Here is a 21,691-nt window from a genome sequence, read left to right on the forward strand (position 1 = left end):
CTTACGAGGGAATTTCAATCAATTTTACGGAATGCCCATTTAAACAAGAGTTGAGTAGGTTGATAAGTAATATGGACATCAAAGGTTGATGCTGATTATCTACTCGCTTGCGAATATCTATCAAACTCTCTGGTTAGTGTCTAGAGTCAATCAATAAATTCCTCTTTTTGAAGTCATTCTCGATGGCTGTCTCGCTCGCACTACCGTTGTTTTCCACACACATGGGGATTCGGCAGGCCCCTCCGGACATCGAAACGCAAAAAGCCGTGGCCAACGTCCCGTTCACCCACCTGAGCAGCAAGTTTCTTGCCAATTGGTTGCACGAGGAGAACAAAAACTACTTACAGCTTCTCCAGGCTGCATGGGCAGTTTCACTTAGAAGTTATTCTGGCTCTAACGATTTCTGGTTTAGCTGTCTGAATTCAAAAAGGTATGTCATTCAGAGTGACCTTGAGTTTTGACTGACAGTTATCAATGGAGAAGGTGCTACTGCCATGTTGAGCCCTCACAGTCCGTGCGGAGCCTTTTTGATATCAGCCGCGTCGAGTTGGACGAGGAAGTTAACGCGACTTTCCTGGGGGTCAACTCTGTTGTCTATGTGGATGAGGGACACGAAGAAAATTGTGGCAACACGAGCCTTTATGCTCTTAAAGAGGTGACTATTCAACCGGAAATAAGCGAATAGCGATCCTGTAATGCTAACAGTTTCAACGCAGTTTGATCTTGCCATTTATATCTCAAAAGGGACAAAGACACATTGCCCTAGCGTTGGGATTCACCACAACCTCTCGGTCATATCAGCTGATCTGGCTACGATGATTGCGGCAACAGTAGCCAAGGCTACTGAGGAAATCGTCTTTCATATTGACTCTCCGATTGAAGTGCTCGATATATGTAGTGATGCAGACATCAGCTGTCTACTTCAATGGAACAGTGCACCAGGTGATGCAATCTCTTCAGCACACTGCATACACCACATAATCTCCCAAAAATGCGCTACACAGCCAGAGTCTATCGGTGTGTCAGCTTGGGATGGTGATTTCACCTATGCCGAGCTGGACTACCTGTCATCAGCGCTGGCAATACGGCTCCAACACCTTGGGGTTCGCCCAGAAGCCTTCGTCCCTCTTGTATTTGACAAATCAAAATGGGCAGTCATTTCCCTGCTAGGTGTCATGAAAGCTGGCGGTGCTTACTTTTTTCTCAATCCTTCCCATCCGATACACTATAATAGCAGTTTGTGCTCATCTGTGCGTCCTGAAATTGTGCTATGCTCGTCGACGCATAGCACACTTGCTAAATCTTTTGCGAGCAGTGTCATGACAATTGGAGAGGAATTCTCTCAACTTCTTGACTTATCATCTGTCGATGAAAATTCTCCACAATCGACAGCGGAAACAAGCGCCTCCAATGCCATGTATATAACTTTCACTTCCGGGACTACGGGCAAACCTAAGGGCATAATAACTGAACACTCTGCCTTTTACTCTATGGCTATGGCCAATGGCAAAGCGCTTCAAGTCAATCCTACGACAAGAATGCTACAATTTGCATCCTACACATTCGATGTGAGCAATCGTGATATGCTTATTACACTCATGTTTGGCGGTTGTATCTGCATCCCTTCTGAAGCCGATCGTCTGAATGACCTTTCTGGGTTCATAAATCGCCATTCTGTCAATTTGGCAAGTCTGACGCCATCTTTGGCCAGTACCCTGACTCCCACTTTATGTCCGAGTCTTCGAGCATTGGTTCTTGGAGGCGAGCCTATGACTGATAGCCACATCTCTACTTGGGCCAAACACGTGCGACTCTTCAATGCCTACGGAGTCAGCGAGAGTTCTGGAATAGCAGCATTGGCATCGGACATAAGAGCAAAATTTTCCCCAGGGAATATAGGATTTGGATGCGGATCAAAATTATGGGTCGCTATGATTGATCAACCCGAAAAACTGGCACCGATTGGCGCACTGGGTGAATTGGTTATTGAGGGTCCATCCGTTGCACGTGGCTATTTAGGCGACGAGAAACGAACCGAAATGATGTTCACCTCAACTCCGGGGTGGAAGAAAAGGATTTGTGAACAATTCAGTAATGATCGTTCATGGAAGCGGTTTTTCCATACGGGGGATTTGGTTCGTTACAATCTTGACGGGTCGCTACAGTTTTTCGGAAGAAAAGATCATCAAGTGAAGATTAATGGGCAGCGACTTGAGCTCACAGCAATTGAGCATCACATAGCGGCATGTCTCGACGTAGCCAAATCTGGCTTTCTTCATATAGCCGTTGTAACTGCCAAAAATGAGGGCAATGGCTCCATTAAGCTTCTCGCCTTCCTAGGCCTCGATACGTCTAGAGAGTCTCACAGTCCGTCTCAAATGATGTCAAAACAGCTGAAAGACATGAAAGTCCTGAAAGCAACACTCAAAAAACACCTTCTGCATTGTTTACCAACATACATGGTTCCAGTTGATTTCGTATTTCTGCAAAATATGCCGCTCACAACATCAGGCAAAATTAATCGACTCTGTTTACAAGAATCAGCTGTACATGCGCTATTCGACAACCAGACGAGAACCATTGATAAATCTGATTCAAATCACAATCGAATCGCAGCTACACCCAGAGAAAGAGTCCTTATCCATTCCTGGGCTACGATTCTGGGTATCAAAGATGCAAATTTCGCGCGCCATGACTGTTTTTTTCGGCGGGGTGGGGACTCCATTGCAGCTATCAAATTGGCTGCCTTCCTTCGTGAGAATGGCTTCATAATATCAGTGTCTGATATCTTCAAGTTCTCAACCCTGTCGGACATGGCATCAGTGCTAGTCAAAGACAATAAGCTTTTGCCACCAGCAGTGCCTGCCCCTTTCTCATTGATAGAAAACCCTCATACCATACTTGATGCTATTTCAGAAGAGCTCCGTATGCAAAATGACCAAATCGAGGATGTTTATCCATGCACGCACATGCAGCAAGGGTTAATAGCGTTGACAGTCCAGAATCCACATGCATACATTGGCAGTTACACCTGGCAGTTGGCAAAAATGCTTGACGTGGAGAGATTCACGAATGCATGGAAGGCAGTTTGGCTCCACAATCCAATTCTTCGTACTATAGTCGTGCAAATACCAGACGGTATCTTTCAGGTCGTCACAAAAGCTGATATTCCGTGGGTAAATGTCACTGACATCACGAGTTTTGTGGGAGAGATAGATATCAATCGCGGCCCACTTGTCCAGTTTTATCTCAGCAAAGACTCTTTCCGGCTAGATATTCATCATTCTTTGTTTGATGAGTGGTCTCTTGGTCTGATTATCGCACAAGTTGAGCACGCATACGCCAGGGAAAAGCTTCATACGCGACCATTCAGCCCATTCGTTCAACACCTTCTTCATGGACGTGAAACTACTATGGAGGACTTCTGGATTCAAGAGTTTTCTAGTCTCCAGGCAGAGCATTTCCCAACTAGCGCAAGGCCCACAAAAATTGCACAAATGACTGAGAAAATAGTCCTGGAACATCGCCTGCAGCTTGGTACAGGAATCTCCACCAAGTATACGCTGTCGTCCATCGTCCGGTTTGCGTGGGCGATCATCCTGTGGCACCAAACAGGTAGTCAAGACGTGCTGTTTGGAGCCACTGTCAGTGGTCGTAACGCAAACATTAATGGGATCGATCGGCTGAGCGGACCAACATTGGCAACACTACCTGTGCGTATCAAACTACGAACAGATCGACCTGTCCATGAGGGTCTATCACAGGTTCAAGACCAATTTGTCAACATGATGCCCTATGAGCAGACTGGATTGTCGCGTATTCGAAAAGCTAGCAAAGAGGCCGCTGAGGCATGCAACTTCCAGAATCTACTTGTCGTGCAACCATATGAGCAACAAATGACATCTCCTTTGTTCGAACCGCCAGAAAACTCAACCTCTTCCTCTGAAAACATGAAAGCTTTTGCCAGTTATCCGATGGTCTTGATATGCCGTCCAACAGAAAGCGGAATCACCATGAAAGCAGTGTTTGACCCTACTTTTCTGGAACATGCTGCTGGTTACAGTATTCTCAGGCAGATGTCGCATGTTATCCACCAGCTCATTATGTGCGACTCGTTACCCATTGCAGATGTTAGCTCGATACCCCAAGAGGATATGGCTATGTTGAAAACATGGAATCAATACCTCCCAAAGGCTATAAACATTTGTATCCATGATCGCATTCGGCAACTATGTATTGCCCAGCCTGAGGCACTTGCTGTTCACTCAAACAATTTGGACCTGACATACGCACAGGTTGAGAGCTATTCCAATCAGTTCGCGAAGCAATTGATAAGCATAGGTATCATGAAGGGAGATTTCGTACCCCTCTTACTAGAGAGGTCACCCTGGGTTCCAGTTATCATGCTAGCAGTTCTGAAGACTGGCGCTGCATTTGTGCTACTGGACCTTTCACACCCTCTCAAGAGGCTGCGAACGATGTGTTCTATGATTGATGCCAAAATTGTTGTTTCGTTCAAGGAGCACAGTCATATCAGTGACAGTCTTCTACTTTCTGTCATCATATTCCACCCCAAAGCTTATATGCAGAGTCTTAGTGGACATGAATCCCAGCCAATAGCTGGAGCTACCACCCCTGATGCACCTGCATGCGTTGTCTTCAGCTCAGGCTCCACCGGACTGCCTAAAGGCATTGTGCTTCAACATAGTGCTCTTACCTCAAGTGCAGCTGTTATGCGCGACCATGGAATGCTTAAATCTACCAGCCGCGTCTTTCATTTCGCATCCTTTGCGTTCGATATCAGCATTGGAGAGATACTGTTTACTCTTGCGGCAGGAGCATGTATCTGTGTACCCCATGAGGAGGATCGAAGGGGGAACCCATCAAAAGCTGCGGGTGATCTCCAAGCAACTTGGGCACTTCTTACTCCGTCCGTGATCAATCTGTTTGATCCGTCAGATGTCCCAAATCTTGAAGTCCTGGGATCAGCTGGTGAACCCCTTACCCCACATATTGTGGATGTGTGGGCCCACAGAGTAAAACTATTCGGGATGTATGCACCGGCAGAATGTACTGTTATTTCTCATATCGGAAGAATAATGCCCGACACTCACCAATCCAACATTGGCCGAAGTCCTGGAGCAGCTTCTTGGGTAGTTGACCCTTTAAATCACAATCGGCTCGTCCCTATCGGTACAGTTGGTGAGTTGATCGTCGAAGGTCCCGTGGTTTCGTCTGGGTATCTCAACGATCCAGAGAAGACAAACAAAGTCTTTATCACCAGTCCGTCTTGGCTCCCGGAGGTCCGTTCCGTATCTGGAAGAATGTACAAAACGGGAGACCTCGTAAGACAGACACCCGACGGCTCACTTCTTTTCATTGGAAGGAAAGACGACCAGGTAAAATTGCACGGGCAGAGGCTTGAAGTGGGAGAAGTTGAGCATGGCATCACCTCTTTATGTACGGCCATCAAAACCGCTGCTGTTGAATGTATCAGAATTCCTGAACAAAACAACCGAGTCACACTTGCTGCGTTTATTTGTCCGCAATCAGATGAAGACTGGGAGCAATCCTTAAGCGACGAATCATTGGAGCTTGGTGGTTTAGAACTGATTGGCCCCCCAACTGATCAGTTTTATTCGACTATCCAATTGCTTGAAGAATCTCTCAGAGAACTTCTTCCAGCATACATGGTTCCTTCTTTCTTTATACCACTTGTTGATGTTCCTCTTAGCTTGTCGGGCAAAGTGAATCGTCGTCTACTCCGAGATCAGTCCTCGAACTTGCCGCTCAAGAGACTAGAGCTATATCAGCTGAGAAATAGGGCTTCGTCCACCGAGGAAGTTCCTGCCACGGTACAAGGCCGGGAAATTCAACAAATCATAAGCCAAGCTCTCAACTTGGATGTGAAAACACTTCCCATGAACAGTAACTTTTTCGGCCTTGGAGGAGACTCAATTTCGGCCATGCGTGTTTCTATGCTTGCAAAACGCAGGGGAATTCACTTGACCGTCGCAGATATCTTTACGCAGCAAACTCTCTCCGAAATAGCTTCAAAGTGCCTTGCAGACAACGGAGATACCAGAATAAGCTCTGCTCGTCAGTCTCTTTGCCGTGAACAGCCTGGATCAATCTTAAATTCATCACTTCAATACAAAATTTCTCATACTAGACTCCCTTCTCGCCTGCCGCAGGGGATTGTCGATAACACTGAGGAAGCCATGCCCGCCACTGAATTTCAAACAATGACACTCTACAACTTCTACAATCGGTATCTATGGATCTCACTGCCTAAAATAGTTGATCAAAAGCAGCTACTGAATGCGTGCGATCAGCTTGTTCAAAAACACTCCATCTTACGCACTGTCTTTTACAAAAACGATGACAACTCAATTATACAGCTGACTTTGCGCAAAGTCGACATCAGCTTTACCCACTATCAAAATATCGAGAATTTGGAAAATCATCTCGCAGAGAATTCTCTCGCCATGGAGCCGCCTACAAATGGCGAGATTGGATTTCAGGCACAGCTTGTGACCTTGAAGGATTCCGAAATGTTTCTAGCTCTGCGATTACCTCATGCCTTATTCGATGGGCTTTCACTCGGTATCATTTGTAGTGATTTAAGTTCTGCATACAGCGGAGAGCAGGTTCCACCTTGCGCTCAGTTTTCGGACCATATTCGACATGTCTGGGGTAAAAGGACACCTGCAACCTACAATGTATGGAAGGAGGTGCTGGGAGATGCCCCAATGACCAGCTTGAGTCGCAAGCTTTTGCGCAACTGGAATGGTTTCGACAAAAAGGATGACACAAAAATGAGTACAGATTCGGAGCAGCCAAGCGTGGTGACAGCAAGAGCAGAGACCTTACCAATCTCTCCTCCACCCAATATCACATTGGCAACATTGGTCAAACTGGCATGGGCAATCACACTCTCTCGACTATTTACCTCTACCCATGAAGAGAATGAATGCAAACAGAGCTTGGAAGATGTTGTTTTCGGCCAGGTCGTACATGGTCGAGGACTTGGAATTTCCCATGAAGACCGCATTGTCGGCCCATGTCTGAATATCATCCCTGTGCGAGTACACTTCCTTCCACAGTCAAATAAATTCCAACTACTTGACCAGGTCCAGCAGCAGCATGTTCAAACCATGTCCGTTGAAAATCTTGGACTTGGCGAAATCGCCGATAACTGCACGTCTTGGGAGGCTGGAACAAAATTTGGAAGCTTTGTGAGGTTCCAAAACTTCAGCGATGACGACGAATTGACTTGTCGTTTTGATGGATATACATGTGAGACAGATCTGTACAGTCTTCCGAATCGACCATCTAGTACGGCCAATGTACTTGTGGTCCCTCATGAACAAACATTGACTATCACTATGACGGTATCCAATCTAGTATTGGATCAAGAGTCTGCGGATTATGTAGTTGGGTACTTCAGTGACGTGATTGGAAGCCTGACAAATGAAGAGGCAATCGACAAATATCTTGTATAGTTCATTCATGCTTTTTTTCATTCCTGCTGAAGAGCAAAACACAAAATCGAAGATCATTGCAATTCCTGGAAAAGTTATTTGTGTGATATCTATAGACTTATTGAACGCCCTGAAGGGCTAGCAGACTCATAGTATCAGATATTTCATGTAGGCCGTGCAAAGATCTTACATGTTTTCTCGAATCCAAATTTTGCTACTATTGAAACAGATAATTCATGTTAATCCCCTTACGCTGCCAGCTGTTAGCAGCCCTTTTCATCTCATGTCATTCCAAATAATGGTAGTGTAGCGCTTGGTCTAACAATAAAAGCAAAACTTTCAGGTATTTGCTTCCAGCCCCGCCACCATATTTCAGCTATTTGTATCAGGTTCAGGTGTTGTCCCAGGCACAATAAAAGACATATCTTGAGGCAAGCCAATGAAAGCGCGGAGATGTGCCCGTGCGATTCAGTGTGACTGATTTCTAACACATGCAGACTCGATTCTCAAGATTGCTGCTATAAGCAAACTAACGCTTCTGCTCTCTATCAACGACTCAAATTTTTAGAATAGCTGACGAGCATAGACCATCGGTACCGAGGTGTAGTTGTGGGTAGACTTTTAAAATTTTTGATCACTGGACAGCTCTGGCATGGTTGGCTTAATTCCTTTATTGATTCACGGTAAAACGTTTATACGTCCTACTGTTCGCTGTTTGAATTTTCTAAAAAAAAAAAGCGTGGGTGTTGAAGAGTTTTTATTGGGACAAGTATGAGAAATATACGGATGCGCAGCGAACATAGGCACTTTCACCTGAGCTCGGATGACTTATCAGTTAAAATTTATGTCTTCCGATGCCCATTTCATAATTGATACGAAGATAATTTCGCCATCATGGGGTGCATCAATAGGCTTAAGGACTCTCTTCAGCTCATTTCGGTCGAAATAGGAAGGGTTATTAACATCCACAAATAATTGGGAAAGGATTGCATCCAGCTCTGGGTGGCCTTGAAAAGTGAGGACCTGGTTGTCTTTCGATAGAAGTATTTCATTGTTGAGAGCCAGGCAAGAAAGATGAGGGCCAATATCATCCACAACAAGTAGATGATTTTTGTGTATGTCCTACCGAAGTTAGTTGAATGTTCCTGATGTTGATATCTGCGGCGCATACCAGCGATCTAGCATTAAAAAATGTTGCACCGCCAGAGGTCAACGGAATAGTCTCAACTCCAATCTAAGGCATTCATTTTAGTCATTGACGTTGAGGCTTGTATACAGAAACTCTTACACAAGGACCTTCTTTCGATTTACCTAAAGAACCCCCAAGGGCTAACGCAATTGCCTGCTGACCCCAACAAATACCAAGAAGCTTCGGCCTTACTCGACCTGTGGTGATGGATTTGATGAAATTCAAGGTTTCATTTACCCATGAAGGCTTCTCATCTTCTAAAAGATTAAAAGGACCGCCAGTGAGAATAATTAAGTCATAGTCATCCTGATTGGGGAATGCGTCACCCTGGATCGGTGCGTAAACACTGATTTTGGTGTTGGGGTTTGAGCAGAGGACAAGCTTCGAAATGTTCTCAATCATACGCTCGCCACCTTTTTCTGAAATTAAAAAATTCTGTAAGATGGCGACATGAATGTCATTACGACTCATGATGCGAGGGAAAATGTGCGAAGAACAGTCTATCTTGTTGGATCAGTTACTGGTGAATAGGAGGATGGGCGGTAAATTGCGAGGGAAAGGGCAGCTATTTAATGTAAAATTATCTATACTAAACAAATATTTCATTACATACTAAATACAAAATACCAATTACGCGTATCTGTGTATTATTTCTCCTAGTGGTATTGTACTTCGTCCCACAGCGTAACAGCGGTATTGGTGGTTCCGTAAATTAGACCACTTCCAGAGTGGTCTAAAAGGCTCAAATCTACTTATTAGAGCTTACAAGAAGGCCTCGGCCACCCTGAGCTTTTCATCTAGGACACACAGACCAAATTCCCACATTATTCGCGTTGAGCCAAAATAACTCAGAGCTGCTTCTTGCACGAAACAGGCTTCGATACCTTCATCATGTATAAGCCCAATTAAATATTCGATGTCAAAGTTGCCGCTTTGCTTCGGTGTTCTATCCGTAGGGTATCCATTCGTTGCAATATCGTCGAGTATAGATTGCTCCTCAACCTAGTATAATACGGATTCAGTTAGCTATTCAAATTCAAATACTCAAAGATTATCGCGATTGAGATAAAAGATTTGAGTAGATTCGGGCTCTCTTATTCTGATGTACCTCTGATAGCCTAATTCATGGAGATCCTAGGTCTATACCAGTTTCGTTTAAAATGTTACTACAGCACTGGGAGATCAAACTCATCGCCGGAGTGTGATGGCTCGATCCCAGTACTCAGTACCTCGAGCTCTGGCCACCTCAAATTTCTCGTGGTAAACCCACACCCTAGCTTCCATGCATCTGACTGTTATTTTGCGGCGTGCACAATGTCATTTCAGTTTTCGCTAAGGATACTTACAGGGCTATCTTGGATCCTCTATAATATTTTTTAAAAGTATCGACTCCGAGAAGGTCTGCTAGTTCTTCGAATCTCAGTCTTGGTCCACGCTGGGATCCTCTGCTCCAGCCATTGATCCTGTAAATCATATGATAAAGGAGACTGCTTAGGTGTGTGTCAAACCCATAATAGCCAGCCTATCCGCGGCCAAACTTCGTAAGTCATCCAATTGTAGGGGAAGAATATCGCTGGGATTGCGTCCAGGCAAGATAGACCGGCCAAAAACTTCGCCGCGAGTTAGATCGATGACGTCTAGATGGCCATTTGCAGGCCGAGGAAAGATGGTCTGTATAATTTGGGATCATTAGTATCTTTCTTTAATGAAATTGTAGACTTTCACATACCATCTCGAGCGAGGTAGCTTGCCCCCACCGCCATACCTTCAGACTTCCCGAAACCTGGTTGCGGATATTCTTTCTCCATTTAATCGTGATAACCACCTGGGTATCTCCCTGAGCACCATTCAAGAGGAGGTCTTTATCGTGAATAAGGCGGGGGGTAGACTCCGACCAACCTGCTTCGATCGCAAATGTCGGATACATTTGTCGATCTACGACAAAAAGCAGATCAGGTTCTTTTTTTGATCCCATTAACGGCCCTGATGCATACTCAATGGTTGTACCAACGTTAGGAGAGCAGAGGCGGCTTTCCGCTAGCGTGAACAAATTCAGTGCCCTCCAATCCTCCCTCGAACATGCAATCCACCCATGGTGGGAGTCATGCACCTGCACAGGCATCGTCTTAATTCGCAGGGTGAATTCGACGCTATTCCACGTTTTACTTTACTTTATTAGATCAAAGATGCATAAGTTAAAGGCAGTGTTCGACTTACCGGCAGAAGTATAGCTCATCTATCTCTTTAAAGCACTCTGTTCCCCACTGTGGAGGCACATGTGTATACAGGTGATCGCCTGGAGTGTTATTCGTGACAACCCGTACCACGTCTGCTTTGAATTGTTCGATTGTGTCGATCTTGTTAACAGAGGTGGTAGTGAGGTAGCTTGACGGGATGCCAGAGGGGGTGGAATCGATAGTACGGTGAGGCTTGATATTTTGTAGAGGCATGGTGAAACTGAGAGGGAAATTGTGGGGAGTTAAAATTGAATAAGCACTTATGGAGCGAAGCTGTGGAAGTGGAAGTGGGAGTGAAGTGCGGGTAGAAAATGTAAAGATTTCAAGGGCCAGGAGTAGATAATGCTTATGACGGTAACCATTTATCTCAAAAATTCTCATCGAAAATATTTTCATTGATACGATTTTGAGTAGATCCGTGGGTAGATATGGTTATAATTCCATGGAGTGATATGGTATCCCCCTGCTTTAGTACGGTCATCTTTCATCGTCTTCGAAAATGATTCCAAAAGTCTCCCACCTAGATTAAGATTGGACTATTGACTCTGCTTCCGCCTGATCTCGGCTGGATTACCTCGTCATTAGCTAGTTCCCCCAATATCCGATTTCACTACTATGACTATACTGTAGTTCTGTTCCAAATGATGCTGTAGAAGATCAACGCAGAAGTTCGAATCTACGCCCTCCGGCAATCTATGAAGAATTTCATCTCTGATTTTGGTTATTTTGCCTGCGACAAATTATTGTAAATATAGTACGAGGAAGTGAAGTTTAAATACGGAGTACTATGAGATAACGAACAGACAACAAAAAATCTGCAGGTACCACAGAACTTTATAGAAGATTCCGGATTATATTATACGGTCCTCTTGTTAACTTTGGCGGAGACGAATAGCAGCTGAATTCAAAGAATTAAAGGCAATTCCGCGTGGGTTCTAACCATTCACACAAAGTGTGGAAATGCTGACCAAAAACAGACTAACCTAAAAGGTTTTTTAGGGCGTTGAACAATGTGAGAGTCGATGATATTACATCAATCCCAGTTTCGATTGATTTACTGAACTTGCTGTATCAGTCATATGCAACGATGAGGTCATTAAGACTACTTTGAAAATACTGGCATTCTAATTTATATTAATTCTGGAAGAAAACTTGGGTCAGAAATTCTGACCCATACCCAACCCAATGAACATGTCTATTCCCGATCTTGCTGAAAGTACAGCATTTCGGAGTTCGGGTAGTAACTTGGAGGAATAGCCTTCGGATCGATGCTTTTCCGGCTGTTCTTCGAAGAACTTTTCGTAGCTTAGGTGTAACGTTGGTGGAAATCAGTAGGCCGCTATATGGGTTATTGATGGGCTAAGTCGAATTTGATCCAGTCCCGCCCCTCGCGATTCCCACTTCTTTTCAACCCCGAGAACTGCCACCATTCGACATGTCCCTAATAAGATCACACAGCCGGTGGCCTGGAGGCATCCGGTTGGATGATTCGATCACAACCCGGAAGTCGGCATTTCGCACCTCGTGCAGAATTCGGGCCAGACTCGATGAAAAAAGATGACGGCACGGTAAGGGCCGCGCCTGATGATTGTCGAAATCGTGTGGTTTCGAGGCCGGATGTCGAATGAGGCACATTTTCTCTAGTGACACAATATCGTCTAGCCTAGGATAGGCCGGTGCTTCTTCCCTTGAAGATAATTAATATGTCTCCAGCAGATCGATCTCAATGCCTTTTACATCGTCGTGGGATTTCAAACGAGCCCCGAGGTCTTATTTAAAGCACTGTGAATACATAGTAAGCTTATGTAGTGCTGTGATGTGTATAGAACACCATAGAACACTAAAATACTTGCACCCACGAAAAACCGTTGCAACCCTCAAATTCCTCCAGAATCTCGCCTTTGTTGCTTCGGATGAATTCTTTGATCCTGCAAGAAAGAGAGTTATTTCGTAATTTCAGAGTCTGCCAAATTCTAAGGTGTACCGATTGACGTTTTCAGGCGGAACGCCTTCGTAGCACTCAACTTGTTGGTAAGTCGAAGAGACTAAATCAGCTGAAAAGACGCGGTTATGAAGATACAAACCTATTTACAAGATAGTAAGGCATTGTGGCAAATACGTAGGCAGAACATGGTTGTCAGGCGTTGTATGAGAAGGCTGGATGTTTCAAATCTTGACAAGTTGGAGAAAGAGCAATCCATTATATAGCTCTAGAATAGGCTTCGCTGCGGCCCCGCCCCTAGCCCAGTCATAGTCAAACAACTGCAGTAGAATCTTGCTACACTGGGCAAACAAATAGGAGGCCACTGAGGTAATGAATCACATCACTCTCGACCGTAATCCACTTCAGCAGGCAGTGAGCCCAGGTGACCAATGGAGTGTCTCCTCACTACGAGCGGGGTATTAGACCCATGAATTATCCTTGACTCTTCCTAACACTGGTTATGTATGCACTGTCTGTGCCTTCGACACCTCTGGTCTGGGTCCGTAGGTTGTCTTGTCTTGGCAGGGACCACTGAATAGAACGCCACTGCGGTTGGAAGTGTATTGCGCTGCTGTGACCCACTTCTTCATCAGGTAATGAATATAGCGAACCAGCGGAGCAGTAAACTAATGAAGTCACTCCTCACTTTGAGCTGGCTCGTGAAACCTTCAAGATTGCATGGGCAGCCATCGAACGAGTTTGAAAGTAACGGCTAATGGTCTTGTACCTCTTCTCTATGGGTTAAATACCATTTAGGTACTGTATAAATATTCAGTTTTAATACTTATAGAGTTTTAAAACTAACGGATATCTTTCTTGTCATGGGGCCCCATTCCGATTTTTCTGGTTTAATACTACTATAGTACTGTATCTACGGAAACCTATGGACAAAACAAATCATGGAAAACAAATATTAACAATATAATAGATTGAAAAGAGCCATGGGAAAAGAACGGAAATCAAGGATGGCTATACCTATAACGCACCTGATGAAATCCCCAAGATGAGCTTTTCACATATGGTCTGTACTAAGTGAAGCCTTGTCAGAAGAATTTGGCTTGTACGGTCTACTAACTCGTTCGAATTTACTATAGCATGGCTATTTCCAGAGGAAACATTATCAAATTTTAAACTGGCAATACTTGCTTCGGCCGCTGAGACGCGATCTAGAACTATTATCAAAAAGAAGCAAAGAGCACCAAACTATGGGCCAACCTAGAGCTAGTCTCAGCGCGTAGTATCTATGTGTTTCATGAGCAAGTCTTTTGACCCACTTCATTTCAGGCATTGTTTCTAGTGCGACAATGTCGATGTTGGAAGGGCACCATACTTACTTTTCTTGAAATTTTTCTGTTAGCGCCCATGGTCATATCCATATCTTTTCATAGAGTGGAAATATTATCGACCTACCGTAAGGAAACGTAAATTGGAAATACTTTAAGAAGATACCGTCCACTCCCTCACCTTGTTCGTCAGTTGAAGATCCAGAGCCAATGAGTGATGCAAAGTAAATCGCAAGGGGGAATCTCCAGCCCGGTTTAAGGGTTTGTACGATCTCTTCGAGAGCCTTAAAACGGTCGACTGTCTCTGTTGGCGATAATTGTGCTGAATCGGTAACTCTTCAAATAGCTTTACGAAGACGAATAACTTCTTTGACCTATATCGGTTTCCCGTTGCTGACTGGAAAATTATGAAACTCACGAAAATAGGGCTGTAGGCGACGCAATCGATTATCCTCGATAAGAGACTGGCCGGAGATTATTTCATATTTACCCTCGATCTTCAGTGACCCTTGTGAAAGGTATTCTCCAAAATAATTTTCGGTTTCGTTGCGAAAATATTGTAAGTTCTCCAAATTTTTTCCTGCTCGGTGATTGTCAGATTCCCAGAAAGCATTAATCAGGTCTAAGTCACGAAGAAATGTGCCTTCAGGGAACCATTCCGTATATATCACATATAACTTTATCTGCTCTAAACTCAACCCATCTTCGTGGCTTAGATGTCGGTAGTAGATATACTGAATTGCGAAGAGCAATGAGCTGGTCCATGAGACGAAATTGTCCCTCAGGCCGCGCTTTTGCCACTACCGAAGATGCAGGTTGAGTGTTCGAGCTATGGTCGTCCGCTTCTCAATATTCAAGTCGAAGAAAATGCCATCCGTATAGGAGTTTCTGTTCTGGGAGGTTGACTCTGAACAAACCCATGTCTCATTTGTTGTTCCGGTGGATTTGGGGGAGGCGACCCGAAACAGGTAGCGGGGAATTTGATCGAAAGCCGTCAACGCCAATCCACTATCTGCTTGAGGTCTAAATAACAAGTGCTCTGAATCCTCAGGCGCATCACTTAAGCCAAAGTTTCTCAGCGTCTCAGTCAGACTTTCCACATGAGAAGGTTGGTTCATTTTCACTGGCACTTGAGGATATGGATTAATGGTTACTTATATACTAAAACAAGCCTTGTAAGATATGGTTCAGACAATTCAGCTTTGAGAGAAATGAGAGGAAAGGAAGAGAAACAAGATGCTGAGTGGGGTCGATGTCAGATCACTTGATCTTTCTTCCCCTAACACCCTGTACTGTCTCGGGCTGACTTGTCTAGGCAACCACTGACGAATAGAAAGCCACTGCGATCTGCAGTGTATCGCATCACTGCTGCAGCGACCCCTTTATCCAGCTACAATTTACAGCAAACTCGGAGGATTTGCTCCGTTCAACCATAATAGTCTTGTAATGCTTATCTCTCGTTGAGGACTTAGATAACACCATTAGTGTTACCATCATTGACTTAAAAGGTGACGTGCAACCTAATATGAGAAAAGGGATAAGTAAGGCATATTATCAAGGGCCATTAGTATTCCTGCTCACCGGAAACAGGTGAGTGAAATCCGGATAGGCCCGATCCGTCTCCAGAGCAGACTAAGACTAGGACGACCGTTATAGGACAGGTGCAGTACAAAGAGGGCTTTCATATGGCTTAGCCGCTCTTGTCTGGCTGTTGCTCTCCGGTCGGGATTCACAGGTCTAAATTCCTCTCAAGAGGATTCTCTCAGGAGGGTTGGGCTCTCAGAGCAAAGGCCTTATTCCGGGTTTCCGAGTACACCACCTTCCCAAAAACATATACCCAGAACAATATTTATATACATGTATTTCTACAGCCAGGCCTACAAGAAGAGCTGCATATTTCAAAGATAAACACAAGACATGCTGCTCAGTCCAACGAGTTTTCCAAGAGCTTTCTCTCGAGGTGGCATCGCTCATAGCTCTAACGGTCTCTTATTGCGAGCTACATAGTAGCCGTGTCTGCTTAAATTGGTCTTTATGATATTCTTGGCTCCACAGAACGACCGGGCGTGACCAATCCTGTTTCCCCTTCTATCCTACCTAGGGCTTGGGAAGTCATTGTTAGAAGTTGCCTCTCCTTGATGAGTCGGCCTGCAGCGACAAGTTCCCGCTCTTCATGCTCGGAAATCATGAATATGGAATTTTCGCCATCGACGGTGGCCGCCCAGAAACATTGGGCTGGCCGGAGATTTCGAAGATATGCATCGTACAGTGAATATCCTTTCCGTAAATATTTTGGCGCAAGTTGCTCTAGCGGCGATGTGTCTGACGGATCTACGACAAGACGATCTGACTGCCTCCACTGTTCTCTTTCAAGAGCCAACAACTGAATCTCGACGGGCCCTTGCTGTGATTGAGGCGAGACCGCTGCTCCAGGCCTGGAATCATTAGCGGTAGAGGTGTGACTAGAGGGCTTTCTGACAACGTTCGGGGAACTGGGCCTTATCTGATTCGTGTTCTCCACCGTGGATTCTGGCTGCCCTTCACGGAGGGAAACTGGCGATAGATCGTGACTAGTGACGTTTAGAGCAGAAGTTGGGTCCTTGATGTCCGCGTGCAATGGTGCTGCTGACTCGTTACCAGAAGCCAGTGGGGTGAAGATTGTCTATCCTTAAATCGAGGCGAGTCCTTAGGAGGCAGTTGCCCTTGGTTGGACAGGCCTAGCTCTTCGTTAAGCCGCTCCCGCTTCAGTTTCTCTTCTAATAGTTCCTGCTCTTCCTGGGCTCTCCGTAATTGGCAAGGTATGCATCCAACGCTGGTTGTCTGGGAGAGCCATCGGAATTTGACGAATGGTCTGCCTCGGACTCTGGGGAGGTAAGCTGAAGTGAATTATTAGCCATCTTCTGATCATTGAGAGCATCTTGTTGCACAACGATCAAAGGTCCTTCGTCCAGATCTTGCTCAGGTCTATCTGCTTTAATGGAGATCCTCATGTAGTCACTGATAGCATCTGTATCGCCAGGACCAGTAGAGCTGTTGGAATCATATGTAGGAGCCGTTGCCAAGTTGATCGGCGCTAGTTTGATATTCGATTCCCTAAGAGAAAGGCTTTCATCACGAGGGCTGCTTTGGTCTGACATATCTTCATCTGGGGTTTCTGTGCTCGGTAAGTTCTACTCGATGGGTTCTTGTTCCCTCTCGCTCGCCCAGCGTGAAGTTAGCCTGCATATCTGAGCTTAACGCCTTCGCCGACGCCTCAGATGACCCTGTTCATTCTCGCTCCTCGATAGTTGCTGGGGTGCCATGCTTTGCGCCTCCCTCGGTTGAGCTCCATCCCCTCGTAACTCCTCTTGTCTTTCTCGAGTTGGCACACTTGAAGAAGCTGCAGCTAGGGTCGGCACATGGCTATCAGATGGCTCGTCCTCTTCGACAAATAGCGGCAACTGAGGCACATCCCCCATAAGTAGGTCTCCATCAGGAGCCAGTCCATTCTGTGCAGGCTTTCCGAAAAATGCAAAATAAACACAACGGCGGACGAAGAAGCTGGTGATGGTGTCGGTAACCTCAACATCTGTGTGTAGATAATCTAGGAAGAGTAAGCCGTTATCTTGCTTCTGGGTGCGTGTCTGTGGCACCCCGGCACGAACCCGCGGCTTCACAATACTATCCGCGAGAAGATCTGGTGGCCGGGCTGGTCAGGAATAGCTTATCTAAAACAACCAACGATCTGACTAATCAGGATATCGAACTGCTCGCGGTCATATCGATACCGATCTGGTTTTCGGGCCTGCAACAGAGCCGACCGCGCGATCTGATGATCGGGAGAACTCTTAATTAACCCATCGATCTCCGTGGACTCAAACCCGAGACGGCGAGCAAGTTCAGTCATCTCGTAGATTGCTCTCTGATCTGCCTTTGCACGAGATGGTTTTGCCAATAGGTCATCCTCCTTCTTTGGGTCCGGGGGCATCAGAGTATATGGGTTGGGTTGGGTATGGGTATGGGTATGAATTTCGACCCATACCCAACCCATGCACATGTCTACCAGAGGCTTATAAAGGTGCCAGAAAAGAAGAATCTGCGGAGATTCGAAGGGTTGCCGAAAGCATACTCTGCCGTGATGATCTAGATGCGATCAATGAGGATTGCCCTAAAGCACTTCCTTTTTAAGATCAACGGAGCCGACTCGGATGAGTGTAGTTGCGAAGAAGGGTCTCAAACGCCGAAACACGTTCTCCTGCAGTGTCCGTTATACGCGAGTCTGAGGAGGCAGATTTTGACCAAGATCCGGGCACGGACGGACTTGGAGCCCAACAAGATGGCTGATTACGATGCCTTGGTATCGAACTCGCAGGTCACCCGCTACGTGGCGAAATTCATGATTCAAACAGGTCTCCTCGGGCAGTTTAGACAGATAGACGCTGGATCCGACTCTGAAGCAGACCCTGAATCAGACGAAGACCTAGGCTAGAGGGGACTACGACAACTGGCTACGAGTGGCGCAGCGTGGTGAAGACACTGGGTATCAGGAACGACAATACCGCGGCCTACCCAGAGGCCAAGGACGAACAAATTGACAACTTCAACGAACAACAAAAGGGCCGAAACGAGGGGAGGAGGATGCTATGAAAGTGGAGAGGGGAAACGAAGGAAGTGGGCTACTGTGGGAGAGCTACGGGATACTATGCATGGAGGGCATTTTGGTTTAAAGAGAGATTTCGGTTTATGATGGCATGAAGCCATATTTCCTTTGTATCTAATATCTTGACATTCTGGCATTTGGAATACTCTCGTTTCCGCCGGAGGAAACGCCTGCATAGCCATACGCTACTAGTTAGGCTGCATCAGGTGAATAGAGTATTGATTGATTGATTGGGTAGATCGCAGTCAACACCAGGATACCGGTTTTCAAACCTTTATTGCTCCGATCTTCTTGCTGCTACCCATTCAGCAATCACTTTTTTCATCACTTGACTCATCCACATAGATTGCTTTAAGGCAACCGCTCCGCATGCCCTAGTTTCTGGGTTGGCACCATGCTCCGCGAGCCATTTGAACCTCATAATGAGATAGGAGATGTGTACTTAGGTAACATTACCTACCATTTTTCCATGCCAGGTGAGGCTTTCCTATTTCAGGCGCCGCTACTTTTATGGGGGCGCTCAGGATCAGGCTTAATGAGTAAATTTCAGTCTAGGCTCAGGCTCACGGAGCTGCTCATGATCATCACAGAACAGATCAGGAATATCCAATAAGCACTCAGCAAGCACTTAGCAATTATGATTAGCTACTCAAACAGAGCTGCCTCGAGCAAGATATAACTACATTTACCTCCTACAGCTTACTTAGGCACAAAATAGCTACTCCTATACAGAACTGAACTACATTCACTAGGAGCTTTCGCGATATATCAGCATGTACAACCTCTAAAGAGATTTATAGTTCACATACTAAAATTGGCCATTTATAAAATGGACACCAAATAATAAAGGTCAGGAAAAAGACAATAATGTAGACATGCAACACCGTTTTCATATACTTCTTGTCGGCATGCTGATTGAACGAAGCTGTGCATTTTATTGGATGATATTAATCGACATGCAGATGCTTAGAGTTCCAAATTCGACGGCGAGGGTAATAAGAAAGTCGTGGGCGTGCTCCACGACAGGATTACTTTGTTCTAAATGATGGTAGTGATGAGGAAGCTGATCCTAGTGATTGTATCAAAAAGCAACCATGTTATCACTCCCCATTAGATGAAGATGAAGATGAGGATGAATCTATCTCTGAATAATTCAGCGAGTCAACTCCCTGAAACAACCTCTTCTACAGTGTCTACTCCTTTAGACTCTTCTTTGCCCAAGACACCAAAATCCAAAATCCAAGCCCTTTGGAGTCAATTTACAATCCGCAGTCTTCCAGGGAAGTTCTGGCATCATAAACGGGGTAAATGGCCGTTACAGGACCGAGAGATTATATGTATTAATTGTGGATAATGGAAGATCTTAGATTTCCAGAGAGATACATCAACTTCTAATATGAAAACGCATCTGATGAAAAAACATGGATCAATGATATCATCAGTAACTCAGCAAGCATCTATTGTTTCTATATTTCGGACAAAAACTAGTCAATCTATGTTAGAGGCATTAGAGGAGAATTTGATTCGATGGATAGTCTTGGATAATATCCCTTTCACTGCTCTTCAGTCTACAGCATTCCAGCAAATCTTTAGGGTAAGCTCTCTCTCTCTCTCTCTCTCTCTCTCTCTCTCTCTCTCTCTCTCTCTTTATTTACTTATTTACTTAACTTCTCCTAGGCATAGGATTGCTAAGATCTATAAAACGATCAATCCAAATTCTATTGAAAAACGTCGCTTAGGGCTTCAACGTCGAAAAGGTGCTTATATTTGCCCTGGCCCAAACTGGATATGGCATGTTGATGGTCATATAAAGCTTGAACAAATTGGATTTGAGATATATGCAGCTATCGATGGTTACTCTCGCTTTATCATCTAGATATATGTGGGAGTAAGCTCTCGAACAGCGGTTAGTGTATTATTTCAATATCTAAACTGTGTTTCAGAGAATGGCTTTCTACCACGGAATTTGCGTTCTGATCTTGGCTCTGAAGCCATGCTATTAGCTGATGCGCTTTTCTCTCTACGTCAATCAGGATCTCAGGAACTAGTTCTAGCTTCAGATCCAGCTTCAGATCCAGCTTTAGTTCCAACTTCGGTTCTAGCTTTAGTTCCAGCTTTAGTTCCAGCTTCAGTTCCATCTCTAGTACCAACAATATCACCAAGAGTAGCTATAGCTATAGCTTCAGCTTCAGCTTCGGTACAGCAGCTACAGGACTGCTTCTTCTATGGCCGAAGCACCGAGAACCAGAGGATTGAATCATGGTGGGGGCAGCTAGTATCATCATGTACTCATATTTATTATGACTACTTCCACCAACTAAAAGATGAAGGCTTTTCTCAAAGGATAATATTGCAGAGCAAGTCTCCCTTCTTGCAATCTATATGCCTATCATCCGACAGCATATTCAATCATTTACTGAAGTATGGAACATTCATCCAATTCGAAATCAAAGAAACCGGCCAAACAGTGTTCCAGGGAAGCCTATTCTAAACTACAATTTCCCTCAAGAAGGCATTTATAATCATAAATAACAATTTGATCCAGATCTTTTATAAAGGCTACAAATAGATATACCGGAGTGGGATGGCAACGAATATCTACCATTAGCTACCCTTACCTGGTGTCAACAACAGCTTCAGGAGATTGGAGAACAACTTACGGGGACTGGATTTGACCCTGAAAATCCCCTCCTACATCTTCGTGGGGACTCGGGCCAACCATATCGCATAGTATACAAGGCTCTCCGGCAGCGAGCACTTGTACACTATGAATCATCTATAGATCCTATTCTAGGTATTTGTACAAAACCTCATGGTGCATATGATTGGGCCCCAAGAGCAGAAATGGTTTCGGAAGGAATAGTTGAGGTTGAAA

At 45.0% G+C, this 21,691-nt stretch overlaps 5 protein-coding genes across 5 annotated transcripts; 1 reads left to right on the forward strand and 4 right to left on the reverse strand.

The window, feature by feature from the left end:
* Nucleotides 1-182: 182 nt before the first annotated feature.
* N7495_004868 (uncharacterized protein) lies at nucleotides 183-7,505 on the forward strand (the record flags this gene model as incomplete). Its single annotated transcript, XM_057207519.1, has 3 exons — nucleotides 183-430; nucleotides 484-655; nucleotides 717-7,505. 3 exons carry the CDS (start codon nucleotides 183-185, stop codon nucleotides 7,503-7,505), a joined length of 7,209 nt encoding a protein of 2,402 aa, XP_057065199.1.
* Nucleotides 7,506-8,315: 810 nt separating this feature from the next.
* N7495_004869 (class I glutamine amidotransferase-like protein) lies at nucleotides 8,316-9,144 on the reverse strand (the record flags this gene model as incomplete). The annotated part of the gene is made up of 3 exons (XM_057207520.1): nucleotides 8,316-8,606; nucleotides 8,656-8,718; nucleotides 8,866-9,144. The coding sequence occupies 3 exons, from the start codon at nucleotides 9,142-9,144 to the stop codon at nucleotides 8,316-8,318; spliced, it is 633 nt and encodes a 210-aa protein (XP_057065200.1).
* A 1,020-nt stretch (nucleotides 9,145-10,164) lies between these two features.
* N7495_004870 (uncharacterized protein) lies at nucleotides 10,165-11,123 on the reverse strand (the record flags this gene model as incomplete). The annotated part of the gene is made up of 3 exons (XM_057207521.1): nucleotides 10,165-10,344; nucleotides 10,403-10,838; nucleotides 10,891-11,123. The coding sequence occupies 3 exons, from the start codon at nucleotides 11,121-11,123 to the stop codon at nucleotides 10,165-10,167; spliced, it is 849 nt and encodes a 282-aa protein (XP_057065201.1).
* A 3,854-nt stretch (nucleotides 11,124-14,977) lies between these two features.
* Nucleotides 14,978-15,295, reverse strand: N7495_004871 (uncharacterized protein; the record flags this gene model as incomplete). Its single annotated transcript, XM_057207522.1, has 1 exon — nucleotides 14,978-15,295. One exon carries the CDS (start codon nucleotides 15,293-15,295, stop codon nucleotides 14,978-14,980), a length of 318 nt encoding a protein of 105 aa, XP_057065202.1.
* Nucleotides 15,296-16,933: 1,638 nt separating this feature from the next.
* N7495_004872 (uncharacterized protein) lies at nucleotides 16,934-18,063 on the reverse strand (the record flags this gene model as incomplete). Its single annotated transcript, XM_057207523.1, has 3 exons — nucleotides 16,934-17,331; nucleotides 17,440-17,865; nucleotides 17,907-18,063. The coding sequence occupies 3 exons, from the start codon at nucleotides 18,061-18,063 to the stop codon at nucleotides 16,934-16,936; spliced, it is 981 nt and encodes a 326-aa protein (XP_057065203.1).
* Nucleotides 18,064-21,691: the final 3,628 nt, after the last annotated feature.

This window comes from Penicillium taxi, assembly GCF_028828555.1.
Source record: "Penicillium taxi strain IBT 34144 chromosome Unknown utg000003l_segment0_segment0, whole genome shotgun sequence".
Lineage (NCBI taxonomy): Eukaryota > Fungi > Ascomycota > Eurotiomycetes > Eurotiales > Aspergillaceae > Penicillium > Penicillium taxi.